Consider the following 24,092-nt stretch of genomic DNA (forward strand, 5'->3'; position numbering starts at 1 on the left):
GAAGGCATGGCCAGCCGTTGAGAAATGCTTGTTGAAGTTTTCGATAATCATGGATTTATCGGTGGTGACCGTGTTACCTTGCCTCAGTGCAGTGGGCAGCTGGGAGGAGGTTCTCTTGTTCTCCATGGACTTCACAGTGTCCCAGAACTTTTTGGAGTTAGAGCTACAGGATGCAAACTTCTGCCTGAAGAAGCTGGCCTTAGCTTTCCTGACTGACTGCGTGTATTGGTTCCTGACTTCCCTGAACAGTTGCATATCGCGGGGACTATTCGATGCTATTGCAGTCCGCCACAGGATGTTTTTGTGCTGTTCGAGGGCAGTCAGGTCTGGAGTGAACCAAGGGCTGTATCTGTTCTTAGTTCTGCATTTTTTGAACGGAGCATGCTTATCTAAAATGGTGAGGAAGTTACTTTTAAAGAATGACCAGGCATCCTCAACTGACGGGATGAGGTCAATGTCCTTCCAGGATAGCCGGGCCAGGTCGATTAGAAAGGCCTGCTCACAGAAGTGTTTTAGGGAGCGTTTGACAGTGATGAGGGGTGGTCGTTTGACTGCGGCTCCGTAGCGGATACAGGCAATGAGGCAGTGATCGCTGAGATCCTGGTTGAAGACAGCGGAGGTGTATTTGGAGGGCCAGTTGGTCAGGATGACGTCTATGAGGGTGCCCTTGTTTACAGAGTTAGGGTTGTACCTGGTGGGTTCCTTGATGATTTGTGTGAGATTGAGGGCATCTAGCTTAGATTGTAGGACTGCCGGGGTGTTAAGCATATCCCAGTTTAGGTCACCTAACAGAACGAACTCTGAAGCTAGATGGGGGGCGATCAATTCACAAATGGTGTCCAGGGCACAGCTGGGAGCTGAGGGGGGTCGGTAGCAGGCGGCAACAGTGAGAGACTTATTTCTGGAGAGAGTAATTTTCAAAATTAGTAGTTCGAACTGTTTGGGTATGGACCTGGAAAGTATGACATTACTTTGCAGGCCATCTCTGCAGTAGACTGCAACTCCTCCCCCTTTGGCAGTTCTATCTTGACGGAAGATGTTATAGTTGGGTATGGAAATCTCTGAATTTTTGGTGGCCTTCCTGAGCCAGGATTCAGACACGGCAAGGACATCAGGATTAGCAGAGTGTGCTAAAGCAGTGAGTAAAACAAACTTAGGGAGGAGGCTTCTGATGTTGACATGCATGAAACCAAGGCTTTTTCGATCACAGAAGTCAATAAATGAGGGTGCCTGGGGACATACAGGGCCTGGGTTTACCTCCACATCACCCGCGGAACAGAGAAGGAGTAGTATGAGGGTGCGGCTAAAGGCTATCAAAACTGGTCGCCTAGAGCGTTGGGGACAGAGAATAAGAGGAGCAGGTTTCTGGGCATGGTAGAATATATTCAGGGCATAATGCGCAGACAGGGGTATGGTGGGGTGCGGGTACAGCGGAGGTAAGCCCAGGCACTGGGCAATGATGAGAGAGGTTGTATCTCTGGACATGCTGGTTGTAATGGGTGAGGTCACTGCATGTGTGGGAGGTGGGACAAAGGAGCTATCAGGGGTATGAAGAGTGGAACTAGGGGCTCCATTGTAAACTAAAACAATGATAACTAACCTGAACAACAGTATACAAGGCATATTGACATTTGAGAGAGACATACAGCGATGCATACAGTAAGTAATCACAGGTGTTGAATTAGGAGAGCTAGCTAAAACAGTAGGTGAGACAACAACAGCTAATCAGCTAGCACAACAACAGCAGGTAAAATGGCGTTAACTAGGCAGAGGGAGGGTCGGATTAACTACACACAGAGCCTGAGTGCGGCTGGGGCCGACAGATAAAACATAAACAAGCAGAATGGAGTACCGTGATTAATGGACAGTCCAGCATGCATCAGCTATGTAGCCAAGTGATCAGTGTCCAGGGGGCAGCGGTGGATGGGGCAGGGAAGCTGGACTGGCGAGTGTTATCCAGGTTTTAAAAAAACTAACAATGACTAAATAGCTTGTAGCTAGGTAGCTGGTTAGCTTCTGGAGGTTCTTGAGTGTGTTCTAAAAATTAAAAATAATAGCGATTCCGTATCACATTGGGTGAGGCAGGTTACCGGAAGGTATAAACAAATTAAAAATAGAAAGAGATAGAAAGTAAATATGGGTCCAGTGAGTGTTTGGGACGCGGCGATTCAGACGGTTAGCAGGCCTGTGCTAACAAGCTAACAGTTAGTAGGCCGGGGCTAAACAAGGTAGCAGTTAGCGGACCGGGGCTAAACAAGCTAGCAGTTAGCAGGCCGAATTAGCAAGCAAGGAGATAGCAAGGGCTAGAGAGTTAGCCTTTGGGGGACGTCGCGATGGGGTGAGTCTGTTTATTCCTCTTCATGCGGTGACATCGATAGACCGGTCGTGGGTCCGGATATTGTAGCCCAGGAGTATGCTACGGTGGTAGCACAAGGGCTCTGGCCGGGCTAGCTTCAAGCTAAGTGGGTGGAAATGCTAGCCAGGAGTAATCATCCGGGGTTGCGGTTAGCTAGATAGCTAGTTGTGAAGATCCAGCTGAAGATGTTCCGTTTGCGGTGGGAATCCGGGGATAAAAAAATAAATAAATAGGTGCGTTATGCTCTGGTTAGAGTCGTGTTGTTCGAACTGGCGAGAGCTTTCTGAGCTAAAGGTTAGCTGATGACCGGTTAGCTGAAGACTGCTAGCAATGTTTTGCTGACTGATAGCTGGTAGTTAGCTGGCTAGCTTCAGTCGAGGGGTTCCGGATCCGAAGTAAATATAAATACTTTAGGAAAAATAGCTACATTGGGTGAGGCGGGTTGCAGGAGAGTATTTAGAAGTTGAGGTTTAGCAAAATGTTTTAAAAGAAATGCGAAGAAAAATATGTCAAAAAACGAGAAAAAAAACCCAGAAAAAACGATATATACAAAGGGACGCGATACGACAAGACGTCTTACTGCTACGCCATCTTGGATCCTAGGGGTTGGGGTCATTGTCCATTTGAAAGATCCATTTGCAACCAAGCTTTAACTTCCTGACTGATGTCTTGAGTTGTTGCGTCAATGTATCCACATCATTTTCCTACCTCATGATGCCATCTATTTTGTGATGTGCACCAGTCCCTACTGCAGCAAAGCACCCCCACAACATGATGCTGCCACCCACATGATTCACGGTTGGGATGGTATTCTTCGGCTTGCAAGCCTCCCCCTTTTTCCTCCAAACATACTGATGGTCGTTATGGCCAAACAGTTCTATTTTTGTTTCCTCAGACCAGAGGACATTTCTCCAAAAAGTATGATCTTTGTTCCCATGTGCAGTTGCAAACAGTAGTCTGGCTTTTTTATGGTGGTTTTGGAGCAGTGGCTTCTTCTTTGCTGAGCGCCCTTTCAGGTTATATCGATATAGGACTCGTTTTTACTGTGGATATAGATACTTTTGTACCTTTTTACACCAGAATCTTCACAAGGCCCTTTGCAGCTGTTCTGTGATCGATTTGTACTTTGTGCACCAAAGTACTCATCTCTAGGAGACAGAACGCGTCTCCTTCCTGAGCAGTATGACGGCTGCGTGGTCCCATGGTGTTTATACTTGCGTACTATTGTTTGTACAGATGAACGTGGTACTTTCAGGCGTTTGGAAATTGCTCCCAAGGATGAACCAGACTTGTGGAGGTCTACAATTTTTTTTCTGAGGTCTTGACTGATTTCTTTTGATTTTCCCATGATGTCAAGCAAAGAGGCACTGAGTTTGAAGGTAGGCCTTGAAATACATCCACAGGTACACCTCCAATTGACTCAATCATCAATTAGCCTATCAGGGTCACGAATATTACCGAAGGTGACTCCCCTTCTTGTTCGGGTTGCGCTCGGCGTCGCAGGTCTACTAGCTATCACCGATTCGTTGTTCTGTGTTCCTTTGGTTTTGTCTGATTGGTATCACCTGTTTCTTGTTTGGTTGTTAGGGTGGGGTTATATAAGCTTGTTCAGCCTGCTTCTGTTTCGTGCGGGCTTGTTCGTCTGTTCAGTGTTTGAATGTATTTTGTTTGCATTTTGGGTTTTGCGCTGTCCGTTTATATTTCTGTTAATTTGTTTTCCTACTTTTGTTCATGTTATATTTCCTGGACATTAAAGCGTGTTTTTTCCCACATCTTTTGCTCTCTGCGCCTGACTCCACACCTCTTCACTCATTTAGCGTAACAGAAGCCCGTACCACGATATGGAGTCAGCACCTCCCTACGGGACTCCCAATCACGGCCGGTTGTGATACAGCCTGGATTCAAACCAGGGTGCCTGTGGTGACGCCTCTAGCACTGAGATGCAGTGCCTTAGACCGCTGCGCCACTCGGGAGCCCTAAACATGTAGAAAGCCTATCTTTCACATAGTTCAGCTCTCACATTTAAGTGTAGGCAGTCGTCCTGTGTAAGTGACTGCGATGTGCTAATAGGAATCCACTGTTTCTGTCATACCCGTTTTTATTATCGTTGCTATTTTTTTATTCTGTCCAGTGGTGATTTTAGCATGTCAATCTTGGTGGGGCAAACTCCACAAAGCCACTACACAACACAACACTAAACAATACATTAATTGCACCATAACGGTGACAAACAGTGCCCACAAACTGTTAGGGCCTACATAAAGCTGTCCCTTTTCAGCACCATGGAGGGAATCCTTACCACCTCTACACCTGGCTATCAGCGGAGCCTTGTCTGGCAGAAAAATTGTTAATTCAGCCTCATTTACTGCCTTAAAAAAACATAGCTCATATGGCTGACTTGCTTAAACAAATGTGGTTTCTACTGGCAATTGAGACGTACAAACTATGGCATAAGGGAACGACGAGCGGATACGAGGCAATCCATCATTTCGCTTAAGACATTATAGAGTGAGCTAGGACAGGCATAGTCCATATAACTATTTGTTCAGCACTTTTGAAATGTACATCGACCAAATTTAAAACATGGATTGTTTTTACAGTATTCTCCCTGTACACCAGGTCAGAACAGTAGGATAAATGAAGGGGGCATATAAGCAGACAATGGTAGCTCTTACAATATTCAATGATTACATTTCTCTAAAACAGGCTATAGGCTACATGTGCATCACCAAGTCAGAAAAGTAGGCTAAGATATGAGGGGGAAAGGGACCAAATGATTAGGGTGAGGCACATGGGCTACTAACTGCTTACTACACAAAATACACTTTGTAATACTTTCTTAGCTACAGTATACATATCTCCCTTGCATATTACATCATTATGCAGCAGCATTCAGGGCTCCCAAGTGACGCAGCGGTCCAAGGCACTGCATCTCAGTGCAAAAGGCGTCACAGAAGACCTTGGTTTGATTCCAGGCGGTATCACAATTGGCCGTGTTTGGGAGTCCCATAGGGTGGACCTTGAGCCTTCTAGGATGGGCAATTCAAATGTAAATCTGTGGCAGCACCCAACGGGCTTGAATTAATTATATACAGTACCAGTTAAAAGTTTGGACACACCTACTCATTCCAGGATGCCCTGTCTCGCCGCTATAACCCCTATAACCCCACGGTACAGAACAAGACTCCTCGGCAAGCTCTGGCTGGTCTTCTCCAACCACTGCCTGTCCCTCACCATCCCTGGTCCCATATATCCCTGGATTTCGTCACGGGGTTCCTCCCGTCTGAGGGCAACACTGCCATCGTGACTGTGGTCGACCGGTTTTCCAAAGCCGCCCAATTCATTCCTCTCCCCAAACTACCCTCGGGCAAAGAGACGGCCCAGCTTATGGTGCAGCATGTCTTCCGGATCCACAGACTCCCGGTGGACATGGTCTCCGACCTGGGTCCGTAGTTCTCGTACCAGTTCTGGAAGGCGTTCAGCTCGCTCATTGGGTTGTCGGCCAGCCTGTCTTCCGTATCCAACCCCAGTCCAACAGCCAGTCGGAGCGAGCCAACCAAGATTTAGAGATGACACTTCACTGCCTAGTCTCCGCCAACCCTACCACCTGGAGTCAACTGTAGTCAGTACGGGTTGAGTATGACCGCAACACCCTTCATTGCTCTGCCACGAGTCTTTTGATCTTCGAGTGTTCCTTGGGATATCAGCCTATGCTCTTCCCTGAGCAAGAGGAGGAAGTCAGCAATCCCTCTGCCCAGATGTTCATCCTCTGCTGTCGCCATACTTGGAAAAGAGCCAGTGCTGCTCTGTTGAAGACCATTTCCAAGTATAGGTGACAAGCGGATCGCAACCGGACCCCTGCTCCACTCTATCGGCTCAGGCAGAGGGTGTGGCTCTCCACCCGGGACCTGCCCCTCCGGGTGGAGTCCCATAAACTTTCCCTCCATTTCATCGTTCCGTTCCCCATCTCTAGAGTCATTAGCCCCACTGCTGTTTGTCTTTTGCTACTCCGTACCCTCCGTATTCAACCGACTTTCCATGTGTCTAGGATTAAGCCTGTGTTTCACAGCCCTTTATCTTCTGTTTCCAGGCCCACCCCTCCTCCCTGTGTCATCGATGGCCATCTGGCGTACACGGTAAGCCGCCTCCTGAGTGTTCGACCACGGGGCAGGGGTTTCCAATACCTGGTTGACTGGGAGGGTTATAGCCTGGAGAGAGGTGCTGGGGACCCGCTAGAGACATCCTGGACCCAGCTCTTATTAACGACTTCCACCGCCGGCACCCTGGCCAACCAGGTATGCGCCCAGGTAGGAGGCCAGGTGGCGCCCCTAGAGAGGGGAGTACTGTCACACCCTGATCTGTTTCACCTGTCTTTGTGATTGTCTCCACCCCCCTCCAGGTGTCGCTCATCTTCCCCATTATCCTCTGTGTATTTATACCTGTGTTCTCTGTTTGTCTGTTGCCAGTTCGTCTTGTTTGCCAAGTCAACCAGCGTTTTTGTCTCAGCTCCTGCTTTTCCCAGTCTAATAATGTGCTGTATTGTAGATGTGTAGTGGTGTAATAATGTGTTGTATTGTAGATATGTAGTGCTATGTAAAAATGTGTTGTATTGTAGATGTGTAATGGTGTATTAATGTGCTGTATTGTAGATGTGTAGTGGTGTAATAATGTGTTGTTTTGTAGATATGTAGTGCTATGTAATAATGTGCTGTATTGTAGATATGTAGTGGTGTAATAATGTGGTGTATTGTAGATGTGTAGTGGTGTAATAATGTGGTGTATTGTAGATGTGTAGTGGTGTAATAATGTGAAGGTATGGTAGATGTGTAGTGATGTATTCATGTGTTGTATTGTAGATGTGTAGTGGTGTAATAATGTGTTGCATTGTAGATGTGAAGTGCTTTGTAATAATGTGTTGTATTGTAGATGTGTAATGGTGTATTAATGTGCTGTATTGTAGAGGTGTAGTGCTATGTAATAACGTGTTGTATTGTAGAGGTGTAGTGCTATGGAATAATGTGTTGTATTGTAGATGTGTAGTGCTATGTAATAATGTGTTGTATTGTAGATATGTAGTGCTATGGAATAATGTGTTGTATTGTAGATATGTAGTGCTATGTAATAATGTGTTGTATTGTAGATGTATAGTGCTGTATTCATGTGCTGTATTGTAGATGTGTAGTGCTATGTAATAACGTGTTGTATTGTAGAGGTGTAGTGCTATGTAATAATGTGTTGTATTGTAGATGTGAAGTGCTATGTAATAATGTGTTGTATTGTAGATATGTAGTGCTATGTAATAATGTGTTGTATTGTAGAGGTGTAGTGCTATGTAATAATGTGTTGTATTGTAGAGGTGTAGTGCTATGTAATAATGTGTTGTATTGTAGAGGTGTAGTGCTATGTAATAATGTGTTGTATTGTAGAGGTGTAGTGCTATGTAATAATGTGTTGTATTGTAGAGGTGTAGTGCTATGTAATAATGTGTTGTATTGTAGATGTGAAGTGCTATGTAATAATGTGTTGTATTGTAGATATGTAGTGCTATGTAATAATGTGTTGTATTGTAGATGTGTAGTGCTATGTAATAATGTGTTGTATTGTAGATATGTAGTGCTATGGAATAATGTGTTGTATTGTAGATATGTAGTGCTATGTAATAATGTGTTGTATTGTAGATATGTAGTGCTATGTAATAATGTGTTGTATTGTAGATATGTAGTGCTATGTAATAATGTGTTGTATTGTAGATGTGTAGTGCTATGTAATAATGTGTTGTATTGTAGATATGTAGTGCTATGGAATAATGTGTTGTATTATAGATATGTAGTGGTGTAATAATGTGTTGTATTGTAGATATGTAGTGCTATGTAATAATGTGTTGTATTGTAGATATGTAGTGCTATGTAATAATGTGTTGTATTGTAGATGTATAGTGCTGTATTCATGTGCTGTATTGTAGATGTGTAGTGCTATGTAATAATGTGTTGTATTGTAGATGTGTAGTGCTATGTAATAATGTGTTGTATTGTAGATATGTAGTGCTATGTAATAATGTGTTGTATTGTAGATATGTAGTGCTATGTAATAATGTGTTGTATTGTAGATGTATAGTGCTGTATTCATGTGCTGTATTGTAGATGTGTAGTGCTATGTAATAACGTGTTGTATTGTAGAGGTGTAGTGCTATGTAATAATGTGTTGTATTGTAGATGTAGTGGTGTAATAATGTGTTGTATTGTAGAGGTGTAGTGCTATGTAATAATGTGTTGTATTGTAGATGTGTAGTGCTATGTAATAATGTGTTGTATTGTAGTGTAGTGCTATGTAATAATGTGTTGTATTGTAGATATGTAGTGCTATGTAATAATGTGTTGTATTGTAGATATGTAGTGCTATGTAATAATGTGTTGTATTGTAGATATGTAGTGCTATGTAATAATGTGTTGTATTGTAGATGTGTAGTGCTATGTAATAATGTGTTGTATTGTAGATATGTAGTGCTATGGAATAATGTGTTGTATTATAGATATGTAGTGGTGTAATAATGTGTTGTATTGTAGATATGTAGTGCTATGTAATAATGTGTTGTATTGTAGATATGTAGTGCTATGTAATAATGTGTTGTATTGTAGATGTATAGTGCTGTATTCATGTGCTGTATTGTAGATGTGTAGTGTGTAATAATGTGTTGTATTGTAGATGTGTAGTGCTATGTATTAATGTGTTGTATTTAGATATGTAGTGTATGTAATAATGTGTTGTATTGTAGATATGTAGTGCTATGTAATAATGTGTTGTATTGTAGATGTATAGTGCTGTATTCATGTGTTGTATTGTAGATGTGTAGTGCTATGTAATAATGTGTTGTATTGTAGATGTGTAGTGCTATGTAATAATGTGTTGTATTGTATATGTGTAGTGCTGTATTCATGTGCTGTATTGTAGATGTGTAGTGCTATGTAATAATGTGTTGTATTGTAGATATGTAGTGCTATGTAATAATGTGAAGGTATGGTAGATGTGTAGTGGTGTAATAATGTGTTGTATTGTAGATGTGTAGTGCTATGTAATAATGTGAAGGTATGGTAGATGTGTAGTGGTGTTAGAACGTGTTGTATTGTAGAGGTGTAGTGCTATGTAATAATGTGAAGGTATGGTAGATGTGTAGTGGTGTATTAATATGATGTATTGTAGATGTGAAGTGCTATGTATTAATGTGTTGTATTGTAGATTTGTAGTGGTATAATAATGTGTTGTATTGTATATGTGTAGTGCTGTATTCATGTGCTGTAATGTAGATGTGTAGTGGTGTAATAATGTGTTGTATTGTAGATATGTAGTGGTGTATTAATGTGATGTATTGTAGATGTGTAGTGGTGTAATAATGTGTTGTATTGTAGATGTGTAGTGGTGTAATAATGTGTTGTATTGTAGATGTGTAGTGGTTTAATAATGTGTTGTATTGTAGATGTGTAGTGGTGTAATAATGTGTTGTGTAATGTACTTTTTTATTTTACACTTACCATTTTGGGTGATGTAATTGCCTTAATTTTGTTTGGACCCCAGTAAGAGTAGCTGCTGCCTTGGCAGGAACGAACAGGGATCCATAATATACCCCAGGAAGAGTAGCTGCTGCCTTGGCAGGAACGAACAGGGATCCATAATAAACCCAGGAAGAGTAGCTGATGCCTTGGCAGGAACGAACAGGGATCCATAATATACCCCAGGAAGAGTAGCTGCTGCCTTGACAGGAACAAATAGGGATCCATAATAAACCCTAGGAAGAGTAGCCGCTGCCTTGGCAGGAACTAATGAGAATCCTTAATAAACCCCAGGAAGACCCCCCACCCCCTCTAGTCAAGTGACTGTCTGAGCTGCTCTGATCCACTGCCCCCCCCCCCACCCCCTCTACAGTCAAGTGACTGTCTGAGCTGCTCTGATCCACTACCCCCCCTCATCCCCTCTACAGTCAAGTAACTGTCTGAGCTGCTCTGACCCACTACCCCCCTCATCCCCTCTACAGTCAAGTAACTGTCTGAGCTGCTCTGACCCACTACCCCCCTCTACAGCCAAGTGACTGTCTGAGCTGCTCTGACCCACTCTCCAATCTCCATAGACAACCATGGGCAATAGAATGGCCTTACTGAAGAGCTCAGTGACTTTCAACGTGGCACCGTCATAGGATGCCACCTTGCCAACAAGTCAGTTCGTCAGGGACCACTGAGTGTTGAAGCGCGTAAAAATTGTCTGTCCTCAGCTACAACACTCACTACCTAGTTCCAAACTTCCTCTGGAAGCAAAGTCGGCACAAGAACTGTTCGTTGGGAGCTTCATGAAATAGTTTCCCATGGCTCAGCAGTCACACACAAGCCTAAGATCACCATGCGCAATGCCAAGCGTCGGCTGGAGTGGTGTAAAGCTCACCGCCATTGGACACTGGAGCAGGAGAAATGCGTTCTCTGGAGTGATGAATCACGCTTCACCATCTAGCAGTCTGAATCTGGATTTGGCGGATGCCAGCAAAACGCTACCTGCCCCAATGCTTGGTACTAACTGTAAAGTTTGGTGGAGGAGGAATAATGGTCTGGGGATGTTTTTCATGGTTCAGCCTTGGCCCTTTAGTTCCAGTGAAGGGAAATCTTAACGTTACAGCATACAGTGACATTCTAGACGATTCTGTGCTTCCAAATTTTTGGAAACAGTTTGGCGAAGGCCCTTTCCTATTTCAGCATGACAATGCTCCTGTGCATAAAGCCAGTGGTGTAAAGTACTTAAGTAACAACATAGTAAAATATAGAAAGTAAAAGTACTACTTGCAGTTGAAGTCGGAAGTTTACATACACTTAGGTTGGGTGTGAAAAACTCGTTTTTCAACCACTCCACAAATTTCTTGTTAACAAACTATAGTTTTGGCAGGTCGGTTAGGACATCTACTTTGTGCATGACAGATACATTTTCCAACAATTGTTTACAGACAGATTATTTCACTTATAATTCACACTGACACAATTAAAGTGGGTCAGAAGGTTTACATACACTAAGTTGACTGTGACTTTAAACAGCTTGGAAAATGTCAGAAAATGATGTCATGGCTTTAGAAGCTTCTGATAGGCTAATTGACATCATTTGAGTCAATTGGAGTTGTACCTGTGGATGTATTTCAAGGCCTACCTTCAAACTCAGTGCCTCTTTGCTTGACATCATGGGAAAATCTAAATAAATCAGCCAAGACCTGAGAACAAAAATTGTAGACCTCCATAAATCTGGTTCATTCTTGGGAGCAATTCCAAAAGCCTGACGCTACCACATAGCAATAGTACGCAAATATAAACACCACGGGACCACACAGCCATCATTCCGCTCAGGAAGGAGACGCGTTCTGTCTCCTAGCGATGAACGTACTTTGGTGCAAAATGTGCAAATCAATCCCATAACAGCAGAAAATGACCTTGTGAAGATGCTGAAGGAAACAGGTACATTAGTATCTATATCCACAGTAAAACGAGTCCTATATGGACATAACATGAAAGGCCGCTCAGCAAGGAAGAAGCCACCGCATCCATTCAGCCACAAGAGCATTAGTGAGGTCAGGCACTGATGTTGGGCATTCAGGCCTGTCTCGCAGTCGGCGTTCCAATTCATTCCAAAGGTGTTCGATGGGGTTGAGGTGAGAGCTTTGTGCAGGCCAGTCAAGTTCTTTCACACCAATCTCAACAAACCATTTCTTTATGGACCTTCCTTTATGCAGTGGTTGAAACAGTACCTTATGGTCATTTGAGTTGAAGTAAAGATTTGTTATAAAATTACTCAAGTAAAAGTGAAAGTCACCCAGTAAAATACTACTTGATTAAAAGTCTAAAAGTAGTTGGTTTTAAATATACGGAAGTCTCAAAAGTAAATGTAATTGCTAAAATATACTTCAGTTCAAAAGAAACAGCATGAATCATTTAAAATTCCTTATATTAAGCAAACCAGATGGCACACACACAAAAAAAAAAAACAATTACGGATAGCCAGGGGCTCACTACAACGCTCAGACATCATTTACAAATTAAGCATTTGTGTTTCATAAGTCTGCCTGACCAGAGGCAGTAGGGATGACTCTTGATTAGTGCGCGAGTTTAAATATTTTCCTGTCCTGCTAAGCATTTAAAATAAATGTAATGAGTACTTTTGGGTGTCAGGGAAAATGTATGGAGTAAAAAGTACATTATTTTCTTTAGGAATGTAGTGAAGTAAAAGTAAAAGTAGTCTAAAAATATAAATAGTAAAGTAGATACGCCAAAAAAGTACTTACAGTTTAAGTCGGAAGTTTACATACACCTTAGCCAAATACATTTAAACTCAGTTTTTCACAATTCCCAACATTCAAACGTAGTAAAAATTCCCTGTCGTAGGTCAGTTAGGATCACCACTTTATTTTAAGAATGTGAAATGTCAGAGTAATAGGACGTACTGACAAATTCTCTAAAATGACATTGGAGGCAGCTTATGGTAGAGAAATTAACATTAAATTCTCTGGCAACAGCTCCAGTGGACATTCCTGTAGTCAGCATGCCAATTGCATGCTCACTCAAAACCTGAGACATCTGTGACATTGTGTTGTGTGACAAAACTGCACATTTTAGAGTGGCCTTTTATTGTTCCCAGCACAAGGTGCACCTGTGTAAGGATCATTTTTTTATTTAAATCAGCTTCTTGATATGCCTCACCTGTCCATTGGATGGATTTTCTTGGAAAAGGGGACATGCTCACTAACAAGGATGTCAACAATGTATGCATAAAACTTAAGAAATACACCACATGACCAAAAGTATGTGGACACCTGCTCGTAAAACATCTCATTCTAAAATCATGGAAATTAATATGGAGTTTGTCCCCCCGTTGCTGCTGTAACAGACTCCACTCTTCTTTCCACGAAATGTTGGAACATTGCTGCAGGGACTTGCTTCCAGGCTGGTGTTAACCTGTCACCTGAGGGCAATGGGTTGATCTAGGTTTGAAATTGTGTTCAAAGACCATCGATAATGGACAAGGAATTCATCTTCGTTACAAAGTATTATGATGTATTAACCATGTGGCAAAATAGTATATTGTCTTTAATTGAGTAGGCAAATATACATTCATGTTTGGAGCTCATTCATTATTTCAATTGCCCTTCATACATGAAGGTTTCCTTTCAGCTACATATTATAAAATAATTTGAAGAAACACTGAAAACTGATATTAAAAGGCTACCTGGGCTGTAGAATGACCATAGATCTATTATGTGTAGGGAAAGGAGGCTGTAGTGTATTGGGTAGGCACCGGGGTTCGGCTCGGACTGCGCCTGGGTCACAGGGGTCATTAGAAGTACTTGATGGGGTCAAAGGTCAGGGTGAATCAGAAGTACTCGATGGGGTCGCTGTGGGCTTTGGACTCCTGCAGGCTGGTCAGCTCCAGTTTGCTTCCGGCGTGTGGCAGCATTTTATACACGCGCAGGTGGACATGGTCTTCACCACCAACATGAACCTGTAAGACACAAGAGAGATGAGGTCAGAGTCAGGCAGTTGGACACAGTGGTAAGAACAGAGAACAGGTCAAATCGGTCACACACACATTTGTAACAGTATAGATAGCAGATGTTATTACGAGTGTAGCGAAATGCTTGTGCTTCTAGTTCCGACAGTGCAGCAATATCTAACAATTCCACAACTACCTAAACACACACAAATCTAAGTGAAGGACTGGAATAAGAATATATACATATATGGATGAGGGTTAGAGGTCTCTAACAACTGACAAGTTACATCCATTCATGTTTCATGGAACATGTGAAATGGAATCCAGTATCAATGCACTGAAATGCAGTCGGTGTCCACTGGCCACTTGGCTTACAGTGTAACAATGTAGGTTACTGAAAGGGTACTGTCAAATAAACATCCCTCTTTAGTTACACATTACAGGGCCCTTTTTACTGGGTCATTATTCCTGTAATTAAAGTGTAACATGTATTGTAATGACCCATTACTACACTATTTACCCTGTACTAGGGTTACATAACCTTTATTTAACTAGGCAATTCAGTTCAAAACAAATTCTTATTTACAATGACGGTCTACACCGGCCAAACCCGGAAGACAATTGTGTGCCGCCCTATGGGACTCCCAATCACGGCCAGATGTGACACAGCCTGGATAGGGCTAAGAAGTGTGTACTGTAGGGCTGTACCTTAGGGCTGAGGTTAGGAAGAATGAGTAATTGCAATACTTGTTACACTGTAATTACATACCACAGTAATAAGGGGACAGTAATGTAAAGTATTACATAGCAAGAAATAATCTGAAACCTTGATGAAGAAGTTGGTCCCTGCCACCAACTGAGTCTTGTAAATTTTCGCTGTGAAAACGTCAAAATTCCTCCCCGTTTTCTGCTCTGCATGCGGCTTCATCTGTGGGCAAAAACATGTTTATCTTTTAGTAGCTACAATTTTAGTAGACTACATTTGGTGGCGAATGGGGAATGGCGTTCATTACTCGATCTACACAGACACTGACAGTCCCCTTTCCTCTCTCACCTCATTACAAATCTTCTGCACCTCCTCAGTGGCATCCTTTGGCCCAGTTGTTCCTCCACACAATGGCATCTTTACTGTAAGACTGACCGAACACCGTCACTGAAACTATCGCACGTTATACCAAATATCACATTCGCCCACTTTAACACCAAAGACAAAACAAGAAGTCACATGTTTCACCGGATATGAAATCTGAAGCATCCGGTTGAAATGTCCACTCCCCACCAAATAGAGAGAGGCTATTCGGACCATTGAGGTATACGGAGAACATACCGACAAACCTGGTGCTCAGATTGATTATTGGAGAGATTCTATGCTGCTAGCCTCATGTCATGAATATGTAGATCCACCTCGAGCGAACTGCGATATATATATATTTTTTTTTATCAAAGTTGCCGGGATGTCAGGTGTCCTACTTAAGCATTACGAAACGTTTATTCCCGACGCGTAACATATAAGACATACATTTTTTTGTTTACCAAATTCGACATTCATTGCCCTCTATACAAAACTCCTGGCTTGGTGGGCGAAATAACTGCCAAGCGACTGCTTCATAATTATACACCCGGTGAAATCGGTCTCATTGTCCTATCTGTGTGTATACCAACACAGTCTACCCGTAATATGTGCTACATGAACAAATAAGCACAATGTTTTTAGGTACTAATAGCACAAACTCAATAGCAGAGGCCTGATGCCACGCCCCTTCTTAATCTCTAAACGCGACGCGTCCTGAGTTTATGCTGTTTGTACACAGAAACAACTGTTTATTTGGGTGCAGATATCTATTTTACGGTGAGAACGCGAGGTAAATTATCGGACAAGAAAATACAAATAATCTAGTATTCACTGTATTTCGGTCGGCATAACTCTAAACTTAATTTATTTCAATCAGTTACGGATATTGGTTCATCTTGTAGACAGGAAGTGATATGTATTCGTAAAGCCAACAGTATCAAAGATGTTCTCACCTGTCTGTGACAGTATCTTGTATGCTAACGTTAGCAACCCTAGTGAACATTGGGCTTAGATAGCTGTTTGCCGTTAATTATGTAAAAGGTTTTCAATAATACCAAATCGTGGAAGCACATGGAAATACATTTATGTCATGACTTAAAGGAGTCACCTGGACAAAAAAAGGTCTAAGGCCTCACACTTTAAACAAACAACTAAATAGGTACATAACACTTAGCATGTCTTGAGGCCTTAGACCTTTTTTTGTCCAGGCCTTGGGTGAATTATGTTGCCTCTGCTGTACCTCTAGGCATTGGACAAGGGCAAGGCTCGTGGTAAGAGCAGCTGACTGTCTCTTTACAGCTCACACTCTCAGGTCAGTTCCGGTACCTATTTAGTTTGTGTTTGTTTACGCATGTAAAGTGTAACATTTTTTTTTCTAAATATATAACATATGCCAGTCCTGGCTGCCTCATGTTAATTGTATATTATTGTAATCAAAAGTCACAGCGGAGGACATGGACCTAACCAGAACAGGTGACCATATTGCAGCTAATGGCAGGGGTGAGTATCCCCCTAAATAGAGCTTTGCCCTGGGGCATCTGACCCTAAAACAGGGTTTCTCCACCACCACCCCCAGAAGTTTCACATTTTTGTTTTAACCCTAATGTAATGATGCCCACTTAGTTGGGAAGGAAGTTCAGGGAGTGAGTGTTTCAATAAATAAACACAAAACAAGAGCACACGGACTTAACACCGGAGCATAAACAATAACGCCTGGCGAAGGAACCAAAGGGAGTGACATATATAGGGAAGGTAATCAGAGAGGTGATGGAGTCCAGGTGAGTCTGATGATGTGCAGGTGTGCATAATGCTGTGCCTGGTGACCTAGAGGCCAGAGGGGGAGCACACGTGACACCTAAACAGCCACACCGGATTTAATTTGTCAAAGGCTTGATAATTAGTTGACTAATTGAACCATGTGTGTCAGTTAAGAGTTAAACAAAAAGTGAAACGTCTGGAGGGGCTGAGGAGAGGTTCGGGAAACCCTAAAGGAACCCCAAGGGAGATGCCGAGAGCGAAATCTCCCTTGGGGGATTTCTCAAGGCTAGGATCGTTACACTACTCCTTCAGTTCAGAAAACACATTCCTGTGCTTCTTTATCACAAATCCCTCACACCTCAACAGGACATGCTTTTGACCCTCAAAACACTATCCTTCTGCTCATCAAATCTAAGTTTATTTGTCACGTTCGCCGAATACAACAGGTGTCACCTTACAGTGAAATGCTTACTTACAGGCTCTAACCAATAGTGCAAAAAATTGTATTAGGTGAACAATAGGTAAGTAAGGAAATAAAAACAACAGTAAAAAGACAGTGAAAAACAGTAGCGAGGCTATAAAAGTAGTGAGGCTACATACAGACACTGGTTAGTCAGGCTGATTTGAGGTAGTATGTACATGTAGATATGGTTTAAAGTGACTATGCATATATGATGAACAGAGAGTAGCAGTAGTGTAAAAGAGGGGTTGGCGGGTGGTGGGACACTGCAGATCGCCCGGTTAGCCAATGTCGCGGAGCACTGGTTGGTCGGCCCAATTGAGGTAGTATGTACATGAATGTATAGTTAAAGTGACTATGTATATATGATAAACAGAGAGTAGCAGCTGCATAAGAGGGGTTGGGGGTGGGGGGCACACAATGCAAATAGTCCGGGTAGCCATTTGATTACCTGTTCTGGAGTCTTATGGTTTGGGGCTAAAAACTGTTGAGAAGCCTTTTTGTCCTCGATTGGCACTCCGGTACCGCTTGCCATGCGGTAGTAGAGAGAACAGTCTATGACTGGGGTGGCTGGGGTCTTTGACAATTTTTAGGGCCTTCCTCTGACACCGCCTGGTGTAGAGGTCCTGGAAGGCAGGCAGCTTAGCCCCAGTGATGTACTGGGCCGTACGCACTGCCCTCTGTAGTGCCTTGCGGTCTGAGGCCAAGCAATTGCCGTACCAGGCAGTGATACAACCAGTCAGGATGCTCTCGATGGTGCAGCTGTAGGAACCATGCCAAATCTTTTTAGTTTCCTGAGGGGGAATAGGTTTTGTCGTGCCCTCTTCTTGACTGTCTTGCTGTGTTTGGACCATTCTAGTTTGTTGGTGATGTGGATACCAAGGAACTTGAAGCTCTCAACCTGCTCCACTACAGCCCTGTCGATGAGAATGGGAGGGTGCTCGGTCCTCCTTTTCCTGTAGTCCACAATTATCTCCTTAGTCACGTTGAGGGATAGGTTGTTAAGGTTGTTAAGAGGGAGGTGTTTAGTCCCAGGATCCTGAGCTTAGTGATGAGCTTTGAGGGGACCTTGGTATTGAACGCTGAGCTGTAGTCAATGAATAGCATTCTCACATAAGTGTTCCTTTTGTCCAGGTTAAAAAGGGCAGTGTGGAGTGCAATAGAGATTGCATCATCTGTGGATCTGTTTGGGCGGTATGCAAATAGGAGTGGGTCTAGGGTTTCTGGGATAGTGGTGTTGATGTGAGCCATTACCAGTCTTTCAAAGCACTTCATGACTACAGATGCTCCTCTGTAGTCATTTAGGCAGGTTGCCTTTGTGTTCTTGGGCACAGGGACTATGGTGGTCTGCTTGAAACATGTTGGTATTACAGACTCAATCAGGGACATGTTGAAAATGTCAGTGAAGACACCTGCCAGTTGGTCAGCACATGCCTGGAGCACACGTCCTGGTAATCCGTCTGGCCCCGCAGCCTTGTGTATGTTGACCTGTTTAAAGGTCTTTCTCACGTCGTCTACGGAGAGCGTGATCACACAGTCATTCGGAAACAGCTGATGCTCTCATGTGTGCCTCAGTGTTGCTTGCCTCACAAGTGAGCATAGAAGTGATTTAGCTCATCTGGTAGGCTCGTGCCAATGGGCAGCTCGCGGCTGTGCTTCCCTTTGTAGTCTGATATAGTTTGCAAGCCCTGCCACATAAAACTAGCGTCGGAGCCGGTGTAGTATGATTCAATCTTAGTCCTGTATTGACGCTTTGCCTGTTTGATGGTTCGTCGCAGGGCATAGCAGGAATTCTTGTAATCTTCTGGGTTAGAGTCCCGCACCTTGAAAGCGACAGCTCTACCCTTTAGCTCAGTGCGAATATCGCCTGTAATCCATGGCTTCTGGTTGGGGTATGAACGTACAGTCACTGTGGGGATGACGTCCTCTATGCACTTATTGATAATGCCAGTGACTGATGGGGTGTACTCCTCAATGCCATCGGAAGAATCCAGGAACATGTTCCAGTCTGTGATAGCAAAACAGTCCTGTAGTTTAGCATCTGCTTCACCTGACCACTTTTTTGTAGACGGAGTGCTTCCTGCTTTAATTTTTGCATGTAAGTGGGAATCAGGAGGACAGAGATGTGGTCAGATTTACCAAATGGAGGATGGGGGAGAGCTTTGTACGCATCTTTGTGTGTGGAGTACAGGTGATCTATAATTTTTTTCCCTCTGGTTGCACATTTAACATGTTGATTGAACTGATTTAAGTTTCCCTGCATTGAAGTCTCTACTAGGAGTGCCGCCTCTGGGTGAGAGTAGAAAATGGTAGGTATTTACCTGATGTTGGGTTGAAGCCAGGTCGCTTGACCCTAAGGAAATCACACTACACACAACAACCCAGAGAGAGTAAGGAGCTCATCAAGGTTAACGTTGCACCTACTTGTCAGGCAGCATGACTACCTTGTTAGGACATTTCTAACTAGTACTAAATGCAGTAGTAATAAACTGACCAATTTTAGCTGGCTCACTGACTTCAATTTCAATTTGGGATGAAATACAAAGTGGTGCTATAAAACGTTATAATCCTCAGACCCACTGACTGTAACCTCAGCCTCTGTCCTGAAGGCATGAACTCTTAGGTTGCATGTTTTGAAAATAGATTTTAAAATGTTATATTACTTCCAAAATAAGAGGAACCACAGCTAATGTACATTTAAACCACATAGTTATGCACATGTAGTCTAACGACATATACAGTGGCTTGCAAAAGTATTCACCCCCCTTGGCATTTTTCCTATTTTGTTGCCTTACAACCTGGAATTAAAATTGATTTGTTTAGGGGGTTTGTATCATTTGATCTCGGATTAATGCCCTCCTTGCTTGGTCTGTGAGTTTTGGTGGGTGGCCCTCTCTTGGCAGGTTTGTTGTGGTGCCATATTCTTTCCATTTTTTTAATAATAGTGCTCCGTGGGATGTTCAAAGTTTCAGATATTTTTTTTATAACCTAACCCTGATCTGTACTTCCCCACTACTTTGTCCGTGACCTGTCTGGCATGCTCCTTGGTCTTCATGGTGCCGCTTGCTTAGTAGTGTTGCAGACTCTGGGGCCTTTCAGAACAGGTTTATATATACTGAGATTATGTGACACTTAGATTACACACAGGTGGACTTTATTTAATTAATTATGTGACATCTGAAGGTAATTGGTTGCACCAGATCTTATTTAGGGGCATCATAGCAAAGGGGGTGAACACATATGCACCACCACTTTTCCATGGAACATTTAAAAAATATATATTTTTTGAAACAAGTTACTTTTTTCATTTCACTTCATCAATTTGGACTATTTTGTGTCTGTCCATTACATGAAATCCAAATAAAAATCCATTTAAATTACAGGTTGTTATGCAACAAAATAGGAAAAATGCTATGTAACTCTGCAATGTTAGGTTGTATTGGAGAGAGTCTCAGTCTTAAATCATTTTCCACACACAGTCTGTGCCTGTACTTAGTTTTCATGCTAGTGAGGGCCGTGAATCCACTCTCACATAGGTACATGGTTGCAAAGAGCATCAGTGTCTTAACAGCACAATTTGCCAAGGCAGGATACTCTGAGCGCAGCCCAATTCAGAGATCTGACAGTGGCTTCTGATTAAATTACATTTTCACAGAACCGCTTGTTGCAATTTTGATGAGGCTCTCTTGTTCAGATATCGTGAAGTGGACTGGAGGCAGGGCATGAAAGGGATAACGAATTCAGTTGTTTGTGTCATCCTTTTCGTGAAAGTACCTGCATAATTGCGCACCCAACTCAATCCGGTGCTTAGCTATATCACATTTGACATTGTCCATAAGCTTGAGTTAATTTGCACACAAAAAAATCATACAATGATGGAAAGACCTGTGTGTTGTCCTTGTTAATGCAGACAGAGAAAAGCTCCAACGGTTAATGTGATTGGATGTTAATTATTTGACTAGACTACCTGTATTTGACATTGTGTTGTTATTTCGCTGAACACTACATGGTTTCATTTTTTTGGGGGCAGTGAAACGAGGCTACTCAGGCGAGAAAACAACCTCACCCAAATGTTTAGCCCTGTTGGAAAATATAAATGGACTGTTTGAAAATGTGAAGAATAAAAAAAAAAAATATATATATATATTTTTGTATTAAAAAAAAATGTCAATCACATTTTTATTGGCGTAACCAACCCCGACGGCATTGTGCGTACCCCAGTTTGAGAATACCTGCTCTATGCTACTTACCACACCTTGGTGGTTTGATTTGATGAATAATTTTGTGATATCATCTTGCAGTCTGACTATCTATGTAGTCGCTCTGGATAAGAGCGTCTGCTAAATGACTTAAATGTAATGTAATGTAGTGTTGAGAAGGGCTTCTACGATGGTGTCTTCCTGGAGAAAGACGATGACGTCATCCTTCGTCAAACATGTCCATACAAAGACCAATCATGTAATTATTCTTACAGTTTCAGTAGCTTTAATGTCACTCAGTTTAAAACTTTTTTCTTTCATTCCTCTCACCTGGTTGTCTAGGGCTACATTGAAAGGAAAAACCAGCAGACACTAGGCCCTCCATGGAATGAGTTTGACACCCCTAATATAGACTAACCTACCCGCAGAGCCTACTGCACTATATGCCTATATGCGAACTGTTGGCTAGAGCGCACGTGCCAAGACCAGAGGAGGCACATTTTCTCTTTAATGCAACAGTTTGTGAAAAAAACTATTTTCCCACTGGTGGGAAAATGCACATATTTTCTTTATGCAGATTTTTAGAATATTCACATGGAAATCTGTCAGCAATTGGATGGAAACCTAGCTACTGCTAAATGATATGAGTGGTGTAGGTAAGTGATGAAGTGAAAACCTATAGGAGGATAGCTCTCTACGAGGTGGGATGAGCATGAAATGACAGCAGGCTGTTCAACACTGAGCCATGCTGACTGACAGATGGCGTGGATTGGTACATGGCAATTCAGTTCCACATCATGTGTTATCACTTATTTAGCTAAATGATTATCCATAGTTGCCTCTTTTGATCCAGCCACAGCAGTCTGTAAATGGACTGTTACCTTGGAGACAACATTAAGATGCTAAAACTTTTACACTCCAATTGAACTCTGCCGGTGACATTTTCTCCCATCTTATTTCTCTCTCTCTCTCTCTCTCTCTCTCTCTCTCTCTCTCTCTCTCTCTCTCTCTCTCTCTCTCTCTCTCTCTCTCTCTCTCTCTCTCTCTCTCTCTCTCTCTCTCTCTCTCTCTCTCTCTCTCTCTCTCTCTCTCTCTCTCTCTCTCTCTCATGCCAGCCAGCCGTTCACCAACTAATTTTAGTTTTAGCCTTACACAACTCAGCACATATAGTATGTATTGCTCCACCTTCCTCAAACTCCAGTTCCATACATTTGTTTACCTTTTTTACCTATGTCTATGGATTCTACAGGGATTTTAAGTTGGGACTGTAACTCCATACTAAATGTAATTCCATCTCCTGTATAGTTCTGCCCTCTCTATAGATTATGCTGATGTCCCACCGTCAGAACCTGGAGCTCTTTACTGGTTCTGTGGGAGGTGACGTGGCCACAAATCAGTGCCTGGGACACCTTCCAACGCTACCACTGAACAACAGCCAAAGGGTGGTCAAGACATCTACTGCAACTTCATCTTTAGTGTGTCAGCTCTGCTGCAGCTGGGAGATAAAGGTATGGCACCACACTCCCAACAGTCACGTATGCTTAAACATACTTCATCTTTAGTGTGTCAGCTCTGCTGCAGCTGGGAGATAAAGGTATGGCACCACACTCCCAACAGTCACGTATGCTTAAACATACTTCATCTTTAGTGTGTCAGCTCTGCTGCACCTGGGAGATAAAGGTATGGCACCACACTCCCAACAGTCACGTATGCTTAAACATACTTCATCTTTAGTGTGTCAGCTCTGCTGCAGCTGGGAGATAAAGGTATGGCACCACACTCCCAACAGTCACGTATGCTTAAACATACTTCATCTTTAGTGTGTCAGCTCTGCTGCACCTGGGAGATAAAGGTATGGCACCACACTCCCAACAGTCACGTATGCATAAACATACTTCATCTTTAGTGTGTCAGCTCTGCTGCAGCTGGGAGATAAAGGTATGGCACCACACTCCCAACAGTCACGTATGCTTAAACATACTTCATTGTTCGTGTGTTTCTTAAAGTGGCAATCAGCAGTTGAAACTATAAAAAAGCGGTGTCCCCGCCTGCTTCAGTAAAAAGCTGAAGGATGGGGCTGAAAAATGTAGCCACTCTCAAATTCATAGAGCTGTGGATGCAAGGACTGACCATCACGCCTCCTCAAAGCCCATTGGAGGAGACGACCCAAGGTTCCTCGCCTCAGACCTCCTCCAATGGTTTTTTGAGAAGGATGCGAGTGGAGAGGATGTGAGGAGTTAAGCAGAGATGAATTGGGACAGAGTTCATGTCATTGTTTTAGGTGGAAACAGATGTTGAATGATACATTTATTCTGTTTGCACTTATCTTCTACTTGTGCTCTTTCCACAGATGGCTCTGGTTTGCAGATGACATCTGATCTGACTCCTTGCAAATTGACTCCTGTATTACTGACTATATTAAATAAAACTTCCAATGCCAAATTGAAATATTTGTTTGATTCTGTAATTGATAATCAATGGTACTTTCCAATCAGACAATTACAAAAATAAAGAAATAATGAATCTGTTTTCCTCAGTGCAATGTTTGGTGTTGTTTTCTCCTCAGTCCTCCTTTGAATGCTGTGTGTAGTGATTCAGTTCTAAACGACCATCATCGAGTTCATCAAATCAAATGTACATTGTCAAATCAAATTTGATTGGTCACATACACATGGTATAGCAGAAGTTAATGCGAGTGTTGCGAAATGCTTGTGCTTCTAGTTCCGACCATGCAGTAATATC

General features: G+C 42.7%; 1 protein-coding gene and 1 long non-coding RNA gene across 6 annotated transcripts; one reads left to right on the forward strand and one right to left on the reverse strand.

The window, feature by feature from the left end:
• Nucleotides 1–12,757: 12,757 nt before the first annotated feature.
• On the reverse strand, nt 12,758–15,406 carry LOC118391898 (cystatin-B-like). Of its 2 annotated transcripts, XR_008062614.1 has the most exons (4): nt 14,916–15,406; nt 14,688–14,789; nt 13,598–13,870; nt 12,758–13,333 (listed from the first exon to the last, which is right to left on the reverse strand). XR_008062614.1 is itself a non-coding variant. In XM_035783389.2 (3 exons), exons 1-3 carry the CDS (start codon nt 14,982–14,984, stop codon nt 13,742–13,744), a joined length of 300 nt encoding a protein of 99 aa, XP_035639282.1. In that variant the 5' UTR covers nt 14,985–15,406; the 3' UTR covers nt 12,982–13,741. The 2 variants fall into 2 exon arrangements, 1 of the variants encoding a protein (XP_035639282.1); XM_035783389.2 differs by having other exon boundaries at nt 12,982–13,870.
• Nucleotides 15,113–23,886, forward strand: LOC118391899 (uncharacterized). 4 transcript variants are annotated; one of them, XR_004827255.2, is made up of 5 exons: nt 15,113–15,171; nt 16,180–16,245; nt 16,374–16,433; nt 22,656–22,858; nt 23,701–23,886. It is a non-coding gene; the product is annotated as an uncharacterized LOC118391899 (long non-coding RNA). The 4 variants fall into 4 exon arrangements; XR_004827253.2 differs by lacking the exon at nt 15,113–15,171 and adding an exon at nt 15,460–15,723; XR_004827252.2 differs by lacking the exon at nt 15,113–15,171 and adding an exon at nt 15,460–15,710.
• The last annotated feature ends 206 nt before the right edge of the window (nt 23,887–24,092 follow it).

The sequence above is a fragment of the Oncorhynchus keta genome, chromosome 13 (genome assembly GCF_023373465.1).
Source record: "Oncorhynchus keta strain PuntledgeMale-10-30-2019 chromosome 13, Oket_V2, whole genome shotgun sequence".
NCBI lineage: Eukaryota > Metazoa > Chordata > Actinopteri > Salmoniformes > Salmonidae > Oncorhynchus > Oncorhynchus keta.

Coding starts and splice junctions, on each gene's coding strand:
- LOC118391898 (XM_035783389.2), bottom strand. CDS start 14,984: ATGCCATTGTGTGGAGGAACAACTGGGCCAAAGGATGCCACTGAGGAG. Junction 14,790..14,915: donor TGCAGAAGATTTGTAATGAG/GTGAGAGAGGAA, acceptor TTTTGCCCACAG/ATGAAGCCGCATGCAGAGCA. Junction 13,871..14,687: donor GGACCAACTTCTTCATCAAG/GTTTCAGATTAT, acceptor TGTGTCTTACAG/GTTCATGTTGGTGGTGAAGA.